The 20,537-nt window shown below is 45.3% G+C and overlaps 1 protein-coding gene across 2 annotated transcripts in view; it reads left to right on the top strand.

Moving 5' to 3' along the window:
- Positions 1-19,706, top strand: part of si:dkey-206f10.1 (adenylate cyclase type 8) — a 45,680-nt gene extending 25,974 nt beyond the window's left edge. Inside the window, exons 10-21 of one of the 2 annotated variants that reach the window (XM_061885988.1) lie at positions 657-827; positions 902-1,002; positions 1,064-1,265; positions 3,921-4,013; positions 4,089-4,249; positions 9,249-9,330; positions 9,402-9,560; positions 9,663-9,809; positions 13,930-14,022; positions 14,086-14,200; positions 15,284-15,486; positions 16,046-19,706. In XM_061885988.1, coding sequence (XP_061741972.1) covers positions 657-827; positions 902-1,002; positions 1,064-1,265; positions 3,921-4,013; positions 4,089-4,249; positions 9,249-9,330; positions 9,402-9,560; positions 9,663-9,809; positions 13,930-14,022; positions 14,086-14,200; positions 15,284-15,486; positions 16,046-16,261 — 1,743 coding nt within the window. In that variant the 3' untranslated portion in view covers positions 16,262-19,706. Of the gene's footprint in view, positions 1-656; positions 828-901; positions 1,003-1,063; positions 1,266-3,920; positions 4,250-9,248; positions 9,331-9,401; positions 9,561-9,662; positions 9,810-13,929; positions 14,023-14,085; positions 14,201-15,283; positions 15,487-16,045 lie in introns of both variants that reach the window. The other variant, XM_061885987.1, reaches the window with a different exon arrangement.
- Positions 19,707-20,537: the final 831 nt, after the last annotated feature.

The following is a 20,537-nucleotide window of genomic DNA, read 5'->3' as shown; positions in this document are numbered from 1 at the left end:
CGTCACGGCGGTGTTCGGCTTTGTCTCTGCTCTCTCTGCGTCACGCCGGTGTTTGGCCTTGTCTCCGCTCTGTCTGCGTCACGGCACTGTTCGGTCTTGTCTCTGCTCTGTCTGCGTCACGCCGGTGTTTGGCCTTGTCTCCGCTCTGTCTGCGCCACGGCGGTGTTCGGCCTTGTCTCCGCTCTGTCTGCGTCACGGCGGTGTTCGGCCTTGTCTCTGCTCTGTCTGCGTCACGGCGGTGTTCGGCCTTGTCTCTGCTATGTCTGCGTAACGGCCGTGTTCGGCCTTGTCTCTGCTCTGTCTGTGTCACGGCGGTGTTTGGCATTGGCCATCAGCAGGCCGAATCTGGACACCACACTTATTAAAAACAACTGGCAACCTTTTGGATTGCCAGCTTGCATAGATACAAAAATACCACTTCAGCACAATTGACAATAATTTATATCAACGGCCCTTAAGCATAAAGTTATGATGATCCATCCATCCATCCATTTTCTACAGCTTATTCCCTTCGGGGTCACGGGGGGCTGCAATCGGGCGAGCTGCCTTCTGAGAACGGCCATGTTTACAATGAGTTTGACAACCCTGGTGTAAGTTTTGACTCAAAGTCATAGTCATGACTCCACTGATCTGATCAACCTCATATTCCTTTACAGATCTTGGCCTCGTTTACCAACGGATCCTTACCCAACATATGGTCGTCCACCTCCAAGCAGATCAATGAACGCATCAACCATGCCATCGAGCTTCGGAGCAGTGAGCGCATGCACCAGGAGCACATCACCCCCCTGTCTTTGGTCTTCAAAGACACTCACATCGAGGAGAAGGTGCGGACAGATTTACAGAACCTTGCAAAAATCTCTCAATCTTGACTTCTAATCCTCCTTTGTGGCCGCCATAGTTTTCCCAGATGAGGGATGAAATGTTCAACTCCAACCTGGTCTGTTCCTTCATCATGCTCCTCTTCGTCATGGCTGCCCAGGCACTCATCTCCGCTCCCAGGTAAGACGATACAGAGTCAACCTGACGGTTGATAACCAACCTCCTGGTCTTCTCCCGGTAGGTTGTTCCCAGCCGTCCTCCAGTTTTCCCTGTTCCTGCTCACGTACACGCTGCTGCTGCTGGTGGCCTTGGCTGAGGAATTCCGCTGGTGCCCGGCTCAGCTGCAGCAATTCTGCTGCTGGATCCATGAAAACAACAGCGCTCGCAACATGCTCACACTTGTGGCTATCGTCATCAACTTTGGCTTAGCCGCCATGGACATGGTGAGACCCTCGTGCCAGGCTCTCAGTGTCATTAGCTGCTAGTAAACCGGAATTATAGCCCCAACAATGTTGGTAGCTGCTAATAAACCGGAATCATAGGACCAACAATACGACCAACAATGTTGGTAGATGCCAATGACCTGGAATAATAGGACCAAAAATGTTGGTAGATGCCAATGAACATGAATAATAGGACCAACAATGTTAGCTGCCAAAGAACCCGGATAATACTGCCAAAGAACCCAAATAATAGGACCAAGACCAACAATGTTGGTAGATGCCAATGAACCAGAATAACAGGACCAACAATGTTGGTAGCTGCCAATGAACCGGTATAATAGGACCAACAATGTTGGTAGTTGCCAATGTCTTGGAATAATAGGAACAACAATGTTGGTAGCTGCCAATGAACCGGAATAGTAGGACCAACAATGTTGGTAGCTGCCAATGAACCGGAATATTAGGACCAACAATGTTGGTAGCTGCCAATGAACCTGAAAAATAGGACCAACTCTGTTGGTAGATGCCAATGAACCGGAATAATAGGACCAACAATAGGACCAACAATGTTGGTAGCTGCCTAAGAACCGGAATAATAGGACCAACAATGTTGGTAGATGCCAATGAACCGGAATAATAGGACCAACAATGTTGATAGATGCCAATGAACCAGAATAACAGGACCAACAATGTTGGTCGCTGCCAATGAACCGATATAATAGGACCAACAATGTTGGTAGCTGCCAATGTACCGGAATAATAGGACCAACAATGTTGGTAGCTGCCAATGAACCGGAATATTAGGACCAACAATGTTGGTAGCTGCCAATGAACCGGAATAATAGGACCAACAATGTTGGTAGCTGCCAATGAACCGGAATAATAGGACCAACAATGTTGGTAGCTGCCAATGAGCCGGAATATTAGGACCAACAATAGGACCAACAATTTTGGTAGCTGCCAATGAACCGGAATAATAGGACCAACAATGTTGGTAGCTGCCAATGAACCGGAATATTAGGACCAACAATAGGACCAACAATGTTGGTAGCTGTCTAAGAACCGGAATAATAGGACCAATAATGTTGGTTGATGCCAATGAACCGGAATAATAGGACCAACAATAGGACCAACAATGTTGGTAGCTGCCAATAAATTGGAATAATAGGACCAACAGTAGGACCAACAATGTTGGTAGTGTGCCAATAAACTGGGATCATAGGACCAACAATAGGACCAACAATGATGGTAGCTGCCAATAAACCGGAATAATAGGACCAACAATAGGACCAACAATATTGGTAGCTGTCAATGAACCGGAATAATAGGACCAACAATGTTGGTAGCTGCCAATAAACCGGAATAATAGGACCAACAATTTTTGTAGCTGCCAATGAACCGGTATAATAAGACCAACAATGTTGAATGCTGTCAATGAACCGGAATAATAGGACCAACATTGTTGGTAGCTGCCAATAAACCGGAATAATAGGACAAACAATAGGACCAACAATGATGGTAGCTGCCAATAAACCGGAATAATAGGACAAACAATAGGACCAACAATGATGGTAGCTGCCAATAAACCGGAATAATAGGACCAAAATAATATGATCAACAAAGTTGATAGCTTCCATTAAACCGGGATAAGAGGACCAACAATACAACCAAAAATGTTGGTAGCTGCCAATGAACCAGAATAATAGGACCAACAATGTTGGTAGCTGCCAATGAACCGGTATAAAAAGACCAACAATGTTGAATGCTGTCAATGAACCGGAATAATAGGACCAACATTGTTGGTAGCTGCCAATAAACCGGAATAATAGGACAAACAATAGGACCAACAATGATGGTAGCTGCCAATAAACCGGAATAATAGGACCAAAATAATACGATCAACAAAGTTGATAGCTTCCATTAAACCGGAATAATAGGACCAACAATACAACCAAAAATATTGGTAGCTGCCAATGAACCAGAATAATAGGACCAACAATGTTGGTAGCTGCCAATGAATCGGAATAATAAGACCAACAATTGGACCAACAATAGGACCAACAATGTTGGTAGCTGCCTATGAATCGGAACAATAGGACCAACAATGTTGATGGGTACCCAGAGACCTTCAAGTCATAAAATCTCCTCTCACCTCCTCAATTGATGTGTGATATTTCCCTAAGTGGATACTTTAAGCTCATTAATTTGTCTCATTGTGATTTGGGACTGTGAAACACGTCAGTGGCCTAGTGGTTAGAGTGTCCGCCCTGAGATGGGTAGGTTGTGAGTTCAAACCCCGGCCGAGTCATACCAAAGACTATAAAAATGGGAGCCATTACCTCCCTGCTGGGGACTCAGCATCAAGGGTTGGAATTGGGGGTTAAATCGCCCAAAAATTATTCCTGGGCGCGGCCACCGCTGCTGCTCACTGCTCCCCTTACTTCCCAGGGGGTGATCAAGGGTGATGGGTCGAATGCAATCAATGGTACTTAACTTATGTCTGTGTTTATTTACGATTGACACAACGTTCCAACGTCACCAGCTTTTGTTTGTGTACATTACAACAAGAAATACCAAATTATTATAACCGATACAAATAATATGCAAGAAAGAAAAAGTCCTTTCCATTTTTTTAATTTTTTTTTTGGACTGCAGGTGTGGTGCATCGTGACGGACAGAGAAGAGTGGAATGTGTCGGACAGAGACAACATTTCTCCACGCTCACTCACTTTGTGCACATTCCCAGAGGTAATAATCATCAACACACTTGTGAGCATTAAAAGTGTTGCAACTCCAAAATCTGCCGTGGCTTTACCTATGCAGGTGTTTGTGTTGAGCGGCGTGATCGCCATGGTGACGTGCGCCGTGTTCCTGCGTCTCAATTCCCTGCTGAAGCTGGCCGTGTTGCTGCTGGCGGTGGCCGTCTACTCCTACCTCATCCACCTGGCCTTCCTCGCCTTCGCACGCCATGACACGCTGCACAGGTCAGACCCTCAAAAGGAATGGTTATTTATTCCCACTGTGGCGACCCTTCCAATTCACGCAAAATAAGAATGCAACTTCATCCAATCAATCAATCAATCAACGTTTATTTATATAGCCCTGAATCACCGGTGTCTCAAAGGGCTGCACAAGCCACAACCAAATCTGCGGTACAGAGTCCACTTAAGGGCAAGGAAAAACTCACAACCCAGAGGGATTACAATGAAAATGACCATGAGAAACCTTGGAGAGGACCGCAAATTTAGGTAACCCCCCCCCCCCCCCCCCCCCCTAGAGGAGACCAGATGCAATGGACGTCGACTGGGTCTAGCATAATATTGTGAAAGTCCAGTCCAGAGTGGATCTAACATAATTGTGAGAGTACAGTCCATAGTGGATCTAACATAATATTGTGAGAGTCCAGTCCATAGTGGATCTAACATAATAGTGAGAGTCCAGTCCATAGTGGATCTAACATAATATTGTGAGAGTCCAGTCCATAGTGGATCAACATACTAGTGAGAGTCCAGTCCATAGTGGATCCAACATAATTGTGAGAGTCCAGTCCATAGTGGATCTAATATAATTGTGAGAGTCCAGTCCATAGTGGATCTAACATTATATTGTGAGAGTCCAGTCCATAGTGGATCTAAAATAATAGTGTGAGTCCAGTCCATAGTGGATCTAACATAATAGTGAGAGTCCAGTCCATAGTGGATCTAACATAATAGTGGGAGTCCAGTCCATAGTGGATCTAACATTATATTGTGAGAGTCCAGTCCATAGTGGATCTAACATAATAGTGGGAGTCCAGTCCATAGTGGATCTAACATAATAGTGAGAGTCCAGTCCATAGTGGATCTAACATAATAGTGAGAGTCCAGTCCATAGTGGATCTAACATAATGGTGAGAGTCCAGTCCATAGTGGATCTACCATAATAGTGAGAGTCCAGTCCATAGTGGATCTAACATAATAGTGAGAGCCCAAACCATAGTGGATCTAACATAATAGTGACAGTCGAGTCCATAGTGGATCTAAAATAATAGTGAGAGTCCAGTCCATAGTGGATCTAACATTATATTGTGAGAGTCCAGTCCATAGTGGATCTAACATAATAGTGAGAGACCAGTCCATAGTGGATCTAACATAATAGTGAGAGTCCAGTCCATTGTGGATCTAACATAATAGTGAGAGCCCAGTCCATATCCATCCATCCATCCATTTTCTACCGCTTATTCCCTTTCGTGGTCGCGGGGGGCGCTGGCGCCTATCTCAGCTACAATCGGTAGTGGATCTAAAATAATAGTGAGAGTCCAGTCCATAATGAATCTAACATTATATTGTGAGAGTCCAGTCCATAGTGGAACTAACATAATAGTGAGAGTCCAGTCCATAGTGGGGCCAGCCGGAGACCATCCCAAGGGGAGACAGGTCAGCAGTGCAGAGGTGTCCCCAACCGAGGCACAGGCGAGCGTTCCACCCCGGGTCCCGACTCTAAACAGCCAGCACTTCATCCATAGCCACCGGACCTGTACCCCCCCCTCCCCTCCACCTCCAACTCTTAATTGCTCAAACAATACAATTGTCATTGTCCCGCATAGCTCAAACCCTACTTCAAAGCCTTCTGGGTAATGTAGTACATCGGGTTGTATGTTATTACGTTATACCAGTATTAGTATAGAAACTTGCGCCTAATGTGCGGAATAATTTTGGTTGCGCTTACCGACCTCGAAGCTATTTCATTTGGTACATGGTGTAATGATAAGTGTGACCGGTAGATGGCAGCCACACATAACAGATAAGTGTAGACTGCAATATGATGGCAGTCACACATTGCAAGATGACTCAAGTAAACAACACCAGTATGGTATCATCATTATCATCATCGGCAGTCACTTGAACGAGTATGACGATCCTCCTGGTAGGGGTGTATCCCTTCATGGAGGACGCCTGTGCCTGACTTTGATTAACGTGGGGAGACTGGTGCACAGACACTCACCACACCATCCTTGACAGCAATCAAGAATATTTCAGTTGTTTTTATCCTTCTTTCTGGGGACATTGTTGATTGTCATGTCATGTTCGGATGTACATTGTGGACGCCGTCTTTGCTCCACAGTAAGTCTTTGCTGTCGTCCAGCATTCTGTTTTTGTTTACTTTGTAGCCAGTTCAGTTTTAGTTTCACTCTGCATAGCCTTCCCTAAGCTTCAATGCCTTTTCTTCGGGGAAATCAGCTCATTTATTTTTGATTTCAGCATTAGACACCTTTTTACCTGCACACTGCCTCCCGCTGTTTCCGACATCTACAAAGCAACCGGCTGCCACCTACTGATATAGAAGAGTATTACAGGGTTACTCTGCCGAGCTCTAGACAGCACAGACGCTCAATACAACTAACACATAATTGGCAGACTATAATTACTGGTTTGCTAGAAATATTTTTAACCCTAATAGGTCGGCACACCAGACTGTATCTCACGGCACAGGGATTGGAAAACACTGTCCTAAACACCTATTTCGGGAGGCGTCCGGTTGGCATCCTGACCAGATGCCCGAACCACCTTATCTGGCTCCTCTCCATGTGTTGAAGTATTTACTTTGAGCTCCCGCGGATGACCAGAGCTTCTCACCCTATCTCCAAGGGAAAGCACCGCCAACCGGTGGAGGAAACTCATTCCGGCCACTTGTACCCGTGATCTTGTCCTTTTGGTCATGACCCAAAGCTCATGACCATAGGTGAGGATGGGAACGTAGACCGACCCGTAAATTGAGAGCTTTGCCTTCCGGCTTAGCTCCTTCTTCACCACAACGGATCGATACAACGTCCGCATTACTGAAGACGCCGCACCGATCCGCCTGTCGATCTCACCATCCACTCTTCCCTCACTCGTGAACAAGACTCCGAGGTACTTGAACTCCTCCACTTGGGGCAAGATCTCCTCCCCAACCCGGAGATGGCACTCCACCCTTTCCAATGCGAGAACCATGGACTCAGACTTGAAAGTGCTGATTCCCATCCCGGTCGCTTCACACTCGGCTGCAAACCGAATAAGACTCCGAGGTACTTGAACTCCTCCACTTGGGGCAAGATCTTCTCCCCAACCTGGAGATCGTACTCCACCCTTTCCAATGCGAGAACCATGGACTCAGACTTGAAAGTGCTGATTCCCATCCCGGTCGCTTCACACTCGGCTGCAAACCGAACAAGACTCCGAGGTACTTGAACTCCTCCACTTGGGGCAAGATCTTCTCCCCAACCTGGAGATCGTACTCCACCCTTTCCAATGCGAGAACCATGGACTCAGACTTGAAAGTGCTGATTCCCATCCCGGTCGCTTCACACTCGGCTGCAAACCGAACAAGACTCCGAGGTACTTGAACTCCTCCACTTGGGGCAAGATCTTCTCCCCAACCTGGAGATCGTACTCCACCCTTTCCAATGCGAGAACCATGGACTCAGACTTGAAAGTGCTGATTCCCATCCCGGTCGCTTCACACTCGGCTGCAAACCGATCTAGTGAGAGCTGAAAATCCTAGCCAGATGAAGCCACCGGGACCACGTCATCTGCAAAAAGCAGAAACCTAATCCTGCATCCACCTATTTTCTCTCTGGCACTCATCGAGGGTGGATGCTCCACTTTCCTCTCTCTTATCTCTCCTGCTTGCCTTTTTGTTTTGTCTTGCCTTAACTTTCTTGTTGCCTCTTTTTGCACTGCTCTCCAAATCTAAACATTGGAACTATTTAACTGGCCTCAACAAAATTGACAAGATCTTGGGTTTTGGGGGAACCTGCTGTCATGACGAAGCAGTTGTTGCTGGACACACGACGGACTCTTGGGAGAAGAAGGAGAGCCGCGTGGCTGGCAACCCTTTTCTGTCGAGGATGCGAAGATATCCACCTATTTGGAATTATGACAACAGGACATCTGCTGATTTGAGTAAGCGTTGCTCTGGTTTGTCGACAAGTTGGAAGTTGCTGGCAGTCTTCAAAGTACCCCAAAGCTGCCACAAATGATTGGAGGATGCGGGAAGAACTGAGGATTACATCGGACTGTCTACCCCGCAGTTTTGAGGACCAGTCAAAGACAATATAGGGTGAAAAGCAAATTTTATTCTACCCGCATACAAAATCATTCTAACTTGGATTGTTTCCCTGGCTTCGAGACTCTCCTGAAGGACAGCGCAGCGAAGACACAACAAACTCCCTTTTTGTCTATCATGGACACACACCTGTTGTTGTTTACTTTGGACTAGCGACTGCAATACATCAAGGCCGCGGAACACAGACACACTACGGGCTTACACACACACACCACAAAAATATACGTCACACATACACACCCTACCACCCCAACCCAACACCCTCGACACAAATCCCATAGGGGTGATGAATGGATGGTCAGCGCCTGAGAGCTGCGGCCTACCACCATGACCTTGAACCACCTTCCCTCTGTTGCTAGATATCTCGAGATGTATGTTATAATATGTATATGTGCTTTTCTATGCAGGTTTTTTCCTGGGACTCAGTCTGGACCCTTCCTGAGGGTCTAGCCTTAGACTGATATTTTTTTTTACTCCCCCCTCTCCCAATGTCACCCTTTTCTCACCTTTTTAAGGAGCGCCGCAAGTGGCTGATCCGTTGGCGGTCTCGTCTTGTCCCCCCCTGTAACGTATGTCTTCTCTTAGCGGGACTGTGTTGGAAATGAAATTTCGTTGTACTTGTCCAATGACAATAAAGATCTATCCTATCCTATCCTATCCTCCAAACCGGATCCCCTCAGCGCCTTGACTGCGCCTAGAAATTCTGTCCATAAAAGTTTTGAACAGAATCTGTGACAAAGGACATTCTTGGTAGAATCAGCTGCTTCTTCACCACAACGGACTCGGTTCAATCTTAAAGCCTCAAAATATTGCAGCCGTTTTTTAAGGCCAATCACAACAAAGTTCATGAAATCCTGGAGGGACTGACTAACTGATCAGATCGTTCCACGGCCACAGGTCTCACTACGTCAGGAGGAAATGGATCGCCATTCTTCTCCTGGTCATGTTTATCGTGGCTGTCTTCTACAATGGACGCCAGGTACTTTCGCCACCTCTATACCTTCTAGGTCGCCGGCAATGGAAGTAACGTTTTTGCCCTTCTCCTATCAGTGGGAAGCCACCGCCAGGCTGGACTTCCTGTGGCGTCTGCAGGCTCAGCAGGAAGTTGAGGACATGCGGGAGCTTCGGGAGCACAACGAATGTCTTCTGCACAATATCCTGCCCGTCCACGTGGCCCGACACTTCTTGGAGCGCAGCAAGAACGATGAGGTGCAGACTAATATCGATCAGCCATATTTTTGCAGACTAATATCGATCAGCCATATTTTTGTTCTACCGCAGCATACGGATCAATCCGTGTTTTCTTTGTAGGAACTCTACTCCCAGTCATATGATGAAGTGGGAGTCATGTTTGCTTCCGTTGCTGGCTTTAATGAGTACTTTGAGCAAAAAGAGGTCCGGCATGAAGGTGTGGACTGCCTACGACTGCTCAATGAGATCATCGCTGGCTTTGATGAGGTAACGCTTGATAGTGATGTGACTTGTTGACAATCATCTGGGACAAAACATTAAAAGAACAATTGATCACTTGTCAAAACACATCTAAAGGGGAAACAGAGGGAATAATATTAGATAACAATAGAGTAGGGTTGTACGGTGTTACTAGTATAGTACCGCGTGTTGTGGTAGGAGGGAGTAGAGACGGCACAGACACAAGGGGGCAGTATAATATAATCAATACTACTAAACTATAGAATGGAATGTGTGACCGAAATACAAGAGTGTGTGGTGTAAGACTATGTGTGTAATTAATTGTGTGTTACCGTGATGTTGAAACGAGGAGAGGGAACAAGGCGGGAAGACAGTCCGAGGGGCAGGCAGATGATCCAGGGCGAGAGAGAGGCGTCAGAGTGCGTGTCCATGCGAGGGTCGAGGATCGAGGAAGGCAGTCCGAATCACTAGGGAGCACAATGGTTAAGACGCGGGAAGGGAGGTACATAGTATACCATGTCGGACACGGTATAGCTCGGTTGGTTCGAGCGGCCGTGCCTGCAACTTGAGGGTTCCAGGTTCGATCCCCGCTTCAGCCATCCTAATCACTGCTGTTGTGTCCTTTGGCAAGACGCTCTACCCACCTGCTCCCAGTGCCACCCACACTGGTTTAAATGTAACTTATATATTGGGTTTCACTGTGTAAAGCGCTTTGAGTCACTAGAGAAAAGTGCTAAATAAATATAATTCACACTTCACTTCACTCGAGGGAAAACGCAGAGAGATAGAGAGAGAGAGAGCATAAGGCTTACGGATTCCAAAGAGGTAAACTAAGTTCCCGCGAGGATCCCTGCGTCCACTGGTTGTTTAAGCAGCTCGGCCTCATCATTTCCAGATGTGCACATTGCCGATTGTCTGCAGGCTTGTGCTGCTCTCAGCGCGAGCAGGGGCGGGAGGAGCAGACTGCGCGTGCGCCGTAACGCCGTGATACTAATGAATCATATTCAGTACCATTCTGCGACAAAAAAAAACGGGAATGACGGCGTGTCGTCGCCGCATCGTGACATTCCTGTTTTTACGAGCTGAGGAGCATATTTGGCAGCACACAATCACAGAGTACTTACAAGCAGACACAGTGTGGGGACAGAAAATGGAGAACAGACGCATTTGGCTTAAAAACTGACGATAAAGGTGAAGTTATTACGCTGAAACGCCCTCAGGATGAGGTGCTTTAAGACATGGCTAGCTAGCTGGTGGCTAACGTCCCGCCACAGTCTGCAGTATTTTAGCTACTTCTAAATCACTAATCCTCAAATTTCACCACACCTTGTGTGTGTGTGAGACAATCATTGGTACTTTCACTTTAACTAAAAGATCGCTCTTGAAAAAGTCGCCTGGCAAGTAAAGAGGAGAGACGTTCAAATGTTGTTGATATTTGGTTTTTTATCGTTTATAGTTAATATTACAAATTTTTACATTCTTTTCATGTAGATTCTTTTACTCAGCAAAAAGGCTGCAAGATTCCATTCAGTTTGTCATAATATTTAACTTTAAGACACTGCTAGCTAGCTAGTGGCTAACGTCCCGCCGCAGTCTGCAGTGTTTTAGTTACTTCTAAATCTCTAATCCTCGTTTCGATGGCGACAAATAAAGTATGTTTCTTACAAGTATCATTATCACTGCAGGACGAGGAATAGCTGAACATGCTTCACTATGCACCGTAGCTCACTGGCGTCACAATGTAAACAAACACCATGGGTGGATCTACACCTGACATCCACTGTAATGATACCAAGTATTTTGTCGATACTACTATGATTACATCAACATTTTTTAGCATCAAACAATCTTTCGGTTTTTTTTTTTTTAACATTTATATTATGTTGATAAACTCAGGAAATATGTTCCTAGACACATGAGAACTTGAATTATGACCAATGTATGATCCTGTAACTACTTGGTATCGGAATGATACCTAAATTTTTGGTATCACCCGAAAATAATGCAAAGTATCCAACAATAGAAGAATAAGTGATTATTACATTTTAACAGAAGTGTAGATAGAACATGTTAAAAGACAAAGTAAAAAAGAGACTCTCACTATTATGTTGGATCCACTATGGACTGGACTCTCACTCTTATGTTAGATCCACTATGGACTGGACTCTCACTATCATGTTAGATCCACTATGGACTGGACTCTCACTCTTATGTTAGATCCACTATGGACTGGACTCTCACTATCATGTTAGATACACTATGGACTGGACTCCCACTATTATGTTAAATCCACTATGGACTGGACTCTCTCACTATTATGTTAGATCCACTATGGACTGGACTCTCACTATTATGTTGGATCCACTATGGACTGGATTTTCACTATTATGTTAGATCCACTATGGACTGACCTCTCACTATTATGTTGGATCCACTATGGACTGGACTCTCACTATTATGTTAGATCCACTATGGATTGGACTCTCACTATTATGTTAGATCCACTATGGATTGGACTCCCACTATTATGTTGGATCCACTATGGACTGGACTCTCACTCTTATGTTAGATCCACTATGGATTGGACTCTCACTATTATGTTGGATCCACTATGGATTGGACTCCCACTATTATGTTAAATCCACTATGGATTGGACTCTCACTATTATGTTAGATCCACTATGGATTGGACTCCCACTATTATGTTGGATCCACTATGGACTGGACTCTCACTCTTATGTTAGATCCACTATGGATTGGACTCTCACTATTATGTTGGATCCACTATGGATTGGACTCCCACTATTATGTTAAATCCACTATGGACTGGACTCCCACTATTATGTTAGATCCACTATGGACTGGACTCTCTCACTATTATGTTAGATCCACTATGGACTGGACTCTCACACTATTATGTTAGCTCCACTATAGACTGGACTCTCACTATTATGTTGGATCCACTATGGACTGGACTCTCACTATTATGTTAGATCCACTATGGACTGGACTCTCACTATTATGTTGGATCCACTATGGACTGGACTCTCACTATTATGTTAAATCTACTATGGACTGGACTCTCACTATTATGTTAGATCCACTATGGACTGGACTCTCACTTTTATGTTGGATCCGCTATGGACTGGACTCTCACTATTATGTTAAATTTACTATGGACTGGACTCTCACTATTATTTTAAATCCACTATGGACTGGACTCTCACTATTATGTTTGATCCACTATGGACTGGACTCTCACTATTATGTTGGATCCACTATGGACTGGACTCTCACTATTATGTTAGATCCACTACGGACTGTACTCTCACACGATTATGTTGGATCCACTATGGACTGGACTCTCGCTATTATGTTAGATCCACTATGGACTGGACTCTCACTATTATGTTAGCTCCACTATGGACTGGACTCTCACTATTATGTTAGATCCACTATGGACTGGACTCTAAATATTATGTTAAATCCACTATGGACTTGACTCACACTATTATGTTAGATCCACTATTGACTGGACTCTCACTATTATGGTAAATCCACTATGGACTGGACTCTCACTATTATGTTAGCTCCACTATGGACTGGACTCTCACTATTATGTTAGATCCACTATGGACTGGACTCTAAATATTATGTTAAATCCACTATGGACTTGACTCACACTATTATGTTAGATCCACTATTGACTGGACTCTCACTATTATGTTAAATCCACTATGGACTGGACTCTCACTATTATGTTAGATCCACTATGGACTTGACTCACACTATTATGTTAGATCCACTATGGACTTGACTTTCACTATTATGTTAGCTCCACTATGGACTGGACTCTCACTATTATGTTAGATCCACTGTGGACTGGACTCTCACTATTATGTTAGATCCACTATGGACTGGACTCTCACTATTATGTCAGATCCACTATGGACTGGATTCTCAGGTTTCTCATAGTCATTCACATCGACATCCCACTGGGTTGTGAGTTTTTCCTTGCCCTTATGTGGGATCTGAGCCGAGGATGTGGCTGTGGCTTGTGCAGCCCTTTGAGACACTCGTGATTTAGGACTATATAAGTAAACATTGATTTATTGAAACAAGTTTTTATTGCTGCGTTTCTCCTCAGCTGCTGGAGGAGTCGTACTTCCACTATGTGGAGAAGATCAAGACCATCGGGAGCTGCTACATGGCCGCCTCTGGTCTGGCCCCGGACAGACAGGTGTGACATCACTTCTTTGAAATGTGCCTGTTTCAACTCCGCCTCCGTCCGACCCCGCTCTAGGTGTCCATGGACGAGTGGAATCACTTGAGCGAGCTGGTCCTGTTTGCCCTGGCCATGCAGGAGACCTTGAAGGAGATTAACAGGCACTCGGCCAAAGACTTTCAGCTCCGTGTCGGTAAGTGGCTGACGTGGCCCACACTTAAGTCTACAACCGTCAGCTTAGACAAAGGTTGATCTGAATACCGTATACCTCGGACTATAAGGCGCACTTAAAATCCTTTCATTTTCTCAAAACTTAAGCCTAAAGTAGGGAATAATTTTTGCTGCGCTTGCCGACCTCGAAGCTATTTTATTTGGTACATGGTGTACTGATAAGTGTGACCAGTAGATGGCAGCCACACATAAGAGATATGTGTAGACTGCAAGATGACTCAAGTAAACAACATCAAAATGTTATCATCATCATCATCGGTGGTCACTTGAACGAGTATGACGATCCTCCTGGTAGGGGTGTATCCTTTTATGGAGGATGCCTGTGCGTGACTTAGTTTAACGTGGGGAGACTGGTGCACAGACACTCACCACACGACCCTTGACAGAATCAGGTCAGGGTCCGGTGGCGTGGAGTCCAAAACAATTGGGGGACCCTTTTCTGCTGCAGCCTTCCTTCGCCGTTGAGGTCTTCACCGTATACTTGGCTAAGGGGGAAGTCAGGTACTCAACAATGTCCCCACAATGAAGGTGTGGAAGACTCTTGCTTCCGGGTTCTTCGGACCACCAAGCCCCGACATGACAGGCTATTCCAGATTTACAATAGTGTTTATTTTGCAATAAGTCCTCCTTTTTGGGGCTTTTCAGCAATCCTATTTTTGTATGTGTCAGACTTTCTTTCGCTGTTGTTCGTGTTTTACTCCAACTCTCCTCCCCGGCTGCTGCCTTTTAACAGAGTGATGGGTGATTAGATGAACAGCCCCTGCTTTGCTGCAGGTCCACAGGCCACGCCCCCCCACAAAGGATAAAAACAACAACATTTTAACATTTTGAAAAATATAATAATAATATGACCCCTTTAATGCGCCCTATAACCAATAATATGAATATGGACCTGACCAGACCCGCTCGTCGGCAGTGTGCCTTATAACCTTATGGTCCGGAAAATACGGTAAATGCTTCTAATTGTCAATTATGTGTTTTCTGCTGACCGTAAGCCAAGAAAACTTAGTGTCTGGAATAAAGTCCATCATGTTCTGTGTATCAGGCATCGCACACGGGCCAGTGGTGGCAGGTGTCATCGGCGCCAGCAAGCCCCAATACGACATCTGGGGCTCGACGGTGAACTTGGCAAGTCGCATGGACAGCACAGGGGTGAGCGGACGCATCCAGGTGCCCGAGGTCACCAGGAGGATCCTGGCGGAGTGGGGCTTCGTCTTGGAGCTACGTGGCGAAATCTTCGTCAAGGGGGTGAGCGTCTCAAAAGTGTTCCCGCTGTCATGTCATAGGTAGTCTGGTTTGGACTGCCCTTAGACCATGGGGGCGGCAAACCCAAAATTTTGAAAGAGCCATCTAACATAATAGTGAGAGTCCAGTCCATACTGGATCTAACATAATAGTGAGAGTCCAATCCATAGTGGATTTAGCATAATAGTGAGAATCCATTCCATAGTGGATCTAACATAATATTGTGAGAGTCCAGTCCATAGTGGATCTAACATAATAGTGAGAGTCCAGTCCATAGTGGATCTAGCATAATAGTGAGAGTCCAGTTCCTAGTGGATCTAACCCCGGGTCCCGACTCTGGACAGCCAGCACTTCATCCATGGCCACCGGACCTGTGCCCCCCGGCACAGATCAACTGGTATAAAAAGGGGGTCTATTTAAAGGCTAAAGTATACAAATGAGTTTTAAGATGGGACTTCATTAAGTCATCAATTGATGGTTAACCAAACCAATAGTGACATTTATTGCTGGGTTGTGTCACAATATTGGAACTCAGGCATAATGGCCGCTGTTGTCGTTGCAGGTAAGCGAGTGTCGGGGCAAGGTGCGCACCTACTTCATCAGCACCGTGCGCAGCAAGCTGGCCAACACATCCCCAGACGGCCGTGTCGGCAGCAGGACCGGGGGACGCATGACCCTGGCGGGGATAGTGTTCAATCTAGTCCAGGCCAGACACAAGGAGAAGCTGAGGGAGACCAACGGGGGGTTCACGATGGCACCCTGCACCTTCAAGTGCTGATGAGCGGCCGGTCGGGAGGCGGAATTTGTGGTTGCCTTCATTCGACTTGTGCATAGACATCACTAAATTCACCACCCTGAAACTGGTGGTTTACCATAAACGTACAAACCCCAAAACCGGTCAAGTTGTCACGTTGTGTAAATGGTAAGTAAAAACAGAATACTATGATTTGCAAATCCTTTTCAACCTATATCCAAAAGACTTTTGCGCCTAAAACAATCCAGATGTGTCAAAGATTGTTTTTGACGAACCCCAAGATTCAGAGATGGAGGCAGGCATGGAGTGGGAAAACATGATTTAATTTAAAACACCAAAACAAAAACAAACAAAGGGTACAAACAAAAGGCGTGCACGTGGGTGGATAACAAACAAAATGGCCTAGCATGGAAGCTAACATGTATCTCGCAGGAAAACAGAAGTCGTACTTGTAATAAGAAAACAAACTTGGAAGCAGGGAACAAAAGACAATAAGCTACAAACCACTATCGAAAATAGCTTACCGCAACGCTGCATAGACAAGATATGATACGATTTGACAGGTAGCAACGACAATAATCCAGCACTGACCGGAGGTGTCGTGGAAATTTCTTAAAGACGATCCTTTAGTGACAAATAGCTTTAAAATGATTTATTAAAGTAACAAACAAATAATAACAAGCTTTGCAAAGCGAGACCAAACCAGAACGACACATCCGTTCATTCCAGCTTGTTCTGCCTCCCTTTGAATATGTCATGACAATCATACATTCTCAGAAGTCCCACCCTCCATACTCATTAACATACAGGTCCTGTGAAGAGGAGGGGGTGTCGTCTGCCCCAGAAGGGTGGGGGTCACTCAGGAAAGGGGCAACAGTTTAGCCCAGATTGGGGTCAGGAAGAGATAACACATATGCCCGGTCAACTAGAGTCCACATGTCACATCAAAGACACAGGAGACAGAGCTTGATCAGATTAGATGTCTCTTGCAAGACTCCACATTCCTGAGTCTAATAAACTACTTTTGGCAACCCGTTCAAAGAACATCATCCATTTAAACGAGTATAAGTAATTTTGCAATCACAGAGGAACAAAGCAGGTAAAATAGGAGTCGGCTGATTGACACCAGGTGTGTCCAGGTGCCAATCAGCCGCAGCTGAGGTGGAACAGCGCTCAGGGAGAAAGACAGGAAACTAACAAAATAAGAGCGCTGACAGGAACTAAAGACGGGAAATACTAAACACACAGGAAAAACTAAAACAAACAAACTGTCAGTGGCAAGCCTGACAAGACGGTTCTTTTCCTCTTTGGTCCGGAGGACACGACATCCACAGTTTCCAAAAACAATTTAAAATGAGGACTCGTCAGACCACAGAACCCTTTTCCACTTTGCATCAGTCCATCTTAGATGAGCTCGGGCCGCGTTTCTGGGTGTTGTTGATAAATAGCTTCCGCTTTTCACAGTAGAGTTTTAACTCGCTCTTATAGACGTAGCGACCAACTGTATTTACTGACAGTGGTTTTCTGAAGTGTTCCTGAGCCCATATGGTGATATCCTTTACACACTGATGTCGCTTTTTGCTGCAGGGCTCGAAGGTCATGGGGCTTGCCGCTTACATGCAGTGATTTCTCCAAATTCTCTGAACCTTTTGATAATATTATAGAACGTAGATGGTCCTCCCATCCATCCATCTTCTTCCGCTTAGCCGAAGTTGGGTCACGGGGGCAGCAGCCTAAGCAGGGAAGCCCAGACTTCCCTCTCCCCAGCCACTTCGTCCAGCTCCTCCCGGGGGATCCCGAGGCGTTCCCAGGCCAGCCGGGAGACATAGTCTTCCCAACGTGTCCTGGGTCTTCCCCATGGCCTCCTACCGGTCAGACGTGGCCTAAACACCTCCCGAGGGAGGCGTTCGGATGGCATCCTGACCAGATGCCCGAACCACCTCATCTGGCTCCTCTCCATGTGGAGGAGCAGAGGCTTTAGTTTGAGTTCCTCCCGGATGGCAGAGCTTCTCAACCTATCTCTAAGGGAGAGCCCCACCATTTGGGCCGCTTGTACCCGTGATCTTGTCCTTTCGGTCATAACCCAAAGCTCATGACCATAGGTGAGGATGGGAATGTAGATTGAGCGGTAAATTGAGAGCTTTGCCTTCCGGCTCAGCTCCTTCTTCACCACAACGGATCGATACAGCGTCCACATTACTGAAGACGCCGCACCGATCCTCCTGTTATCCTCACGATCCACTCTTCCCTCACTCGTGAACAAGACTCCGAGGTACTTGAACTCCTCCACTTGGGGCAGGGTCTCCTCCCCAACTTGGAGATGGCCTTCAACCCTTTCCCGGGCGAGAACCATTGACTCAGACTTGGAGATGCTGAACTGAACTGCGAACTGATCCAGTGAGAGCTGAAGATCCCGGCCAGATGAAGCCATCAGGACCACATCCTCTGCAAAAAGCAGAGACCTAATCCTGCAGCCACCAAACCGGATCCCCTCAACGCCTTGACTGCACCTAGAAAGTCTGTCCATAAGAGTTATAAACAGAATCGGTGACAAAGGGTAGCCTTGGCGGAGTCCAACCCTCACTGGAAACGGGATGGAACCCTAAATTCCTTGCAACAGATCATTGAGAAATGTTCTTAAACTGTTGGACAATTTGCTCACTCATTTGTTCACAAAGTGGTGACCCTCGCCCCGTCCCCGTTTGTGGACGACTGAGCATTTCATGGAAGTTTCTTTTATACCCAATCATGACACCCACCTCTTCCCAATTAGCCTGTTCACCTATGGGATGTTCCAAATAAGTGTTTGATGAGCATTGCTCAACTTTATCAGTATGTATTGCCACCTTTCCCAACTTCTATGGGATGTTCCAAATAAGTGTTTGATGAGCATCCCTCAACTTTCTCAGTCATTTTTGCCACTTGTGCCAGCTTTTTTGAAACATGTTGCAGGCATCAAATTCCAAATGAGCTAATATTTGCAAAAAATAACAAAGTTTTCCAGTTTGAACGTTAGCTATCTTGTCTTTGCAGTCCATTTAATTGATTATACGTTGAAAAGGATTTGCAAATCATTGTATTCTATTTTTATTTACCATTTACACAACGTGACAACTTCACTGGTTTTTGGGTTTCGTACACTTTGAAGGGATGTTACGTAATATTGAAATAATTTGAACGTTTTTGAATACCACAAATAAATTCAAAGGCCAATAATCCTGCTGCAGGATCTCCGATAAGCCAAAAAAAACACACTTTACCTCAAAGCAAGCTATCACCTCTCGTAGATTTCCAATGGCCTGAGTGTTTTTTTTGTTTTTGTTTTGTTTTTTTAATGTTTTATTCTCTATTTCTATATCAGCTTTTACCATGAATTGATTAACGTTGAGAAACTTATTGGGGTTTTACTATTTAGTGGTCAATTGTACGGAATATGTACTGAACTGTGCAATCTACTAATAAAAGTTTCAATCAATCAGCTTTTTTTTCTCTGTTTTTGTCTTTGCTGTTTTGTTGAATCATCTCATGTTTTCTACAATCCTTTTTGGGCAGGGTAGGAAAAACCCAAATCTCATTTCCCCCTGTGTAATTTTAAAATATCAATTCAAGAGCGCAGAAAGTTGCTTCTCAACAAATGACGGACAGTTATTTGCATGAAAAAGGAGCCTTTATGTAACGACTGGGTCGCATGGTGATGCGGATTCGTTCTCCCAGGAATGCAGACAAGCCTCGGACACAGCGTAAAGGTAAGAACAAACGATTTATTTCAAAATAAATAAATCAGACTATGAAAAAGAAAAACTTGCTCAAAGCAAAGAAGGTAAAAAAAAAAGAGCTAGCATGGGAGCTAGAAGACAAAAAGCCTAGCGTGGAAGCTAGCAGGTACAGAACCAGGAACAGAAGTCGTCATGTGTCGTGGGAATTTCTTAAAGATGATCCTTTAGTGACAAATAGCTTTTAAATTATTTATTAAAGTAACAAACAAATAATAACAAGCTTTGCAAAGCGAGACCAAACCAGAACGACACATCCGTTCATTCCAGCTTGTTCTAACTCCTTTAGAATATAACAAGTCCCACCCTCCATGCTCATTAACATACAGTACCCCAGTGGAATGAATGCCCAAGGCCCTGTGAAGGGGAGAGGGTGTCATTTGCCCAGGGGGGCAAGGGTCATTCAGGAAAGGGCAACAGTTTAGCACGGGGGGGTGCCGGGGAGAGAAAACACACATGCCCAGGTCAACTATAGTCCACATGTCACATCAAAGACACAGGAGAACATCAAAGACACAGAAGAAAGA

The sequence above is a fragment of the Nerophis ophidion genome, linkage group LG24 (genome assembly GCF_033978795.1).
Source record: "Nerophis ophidion isolate RoL-2023_Sa linkage group LG24, RoL_Noph_v1.0, whole genome shotgun sequence".
Taxonomy (NCBI): Eukaryota; Metazoa; Chordata; class Actinopteri; order Syngnathiformes; family Syngnathidae; genus Nerophis; species Nerophis ophidion.
This window is presented reverse-complemented; position numbering and strand designations above follow the sequence as displayed.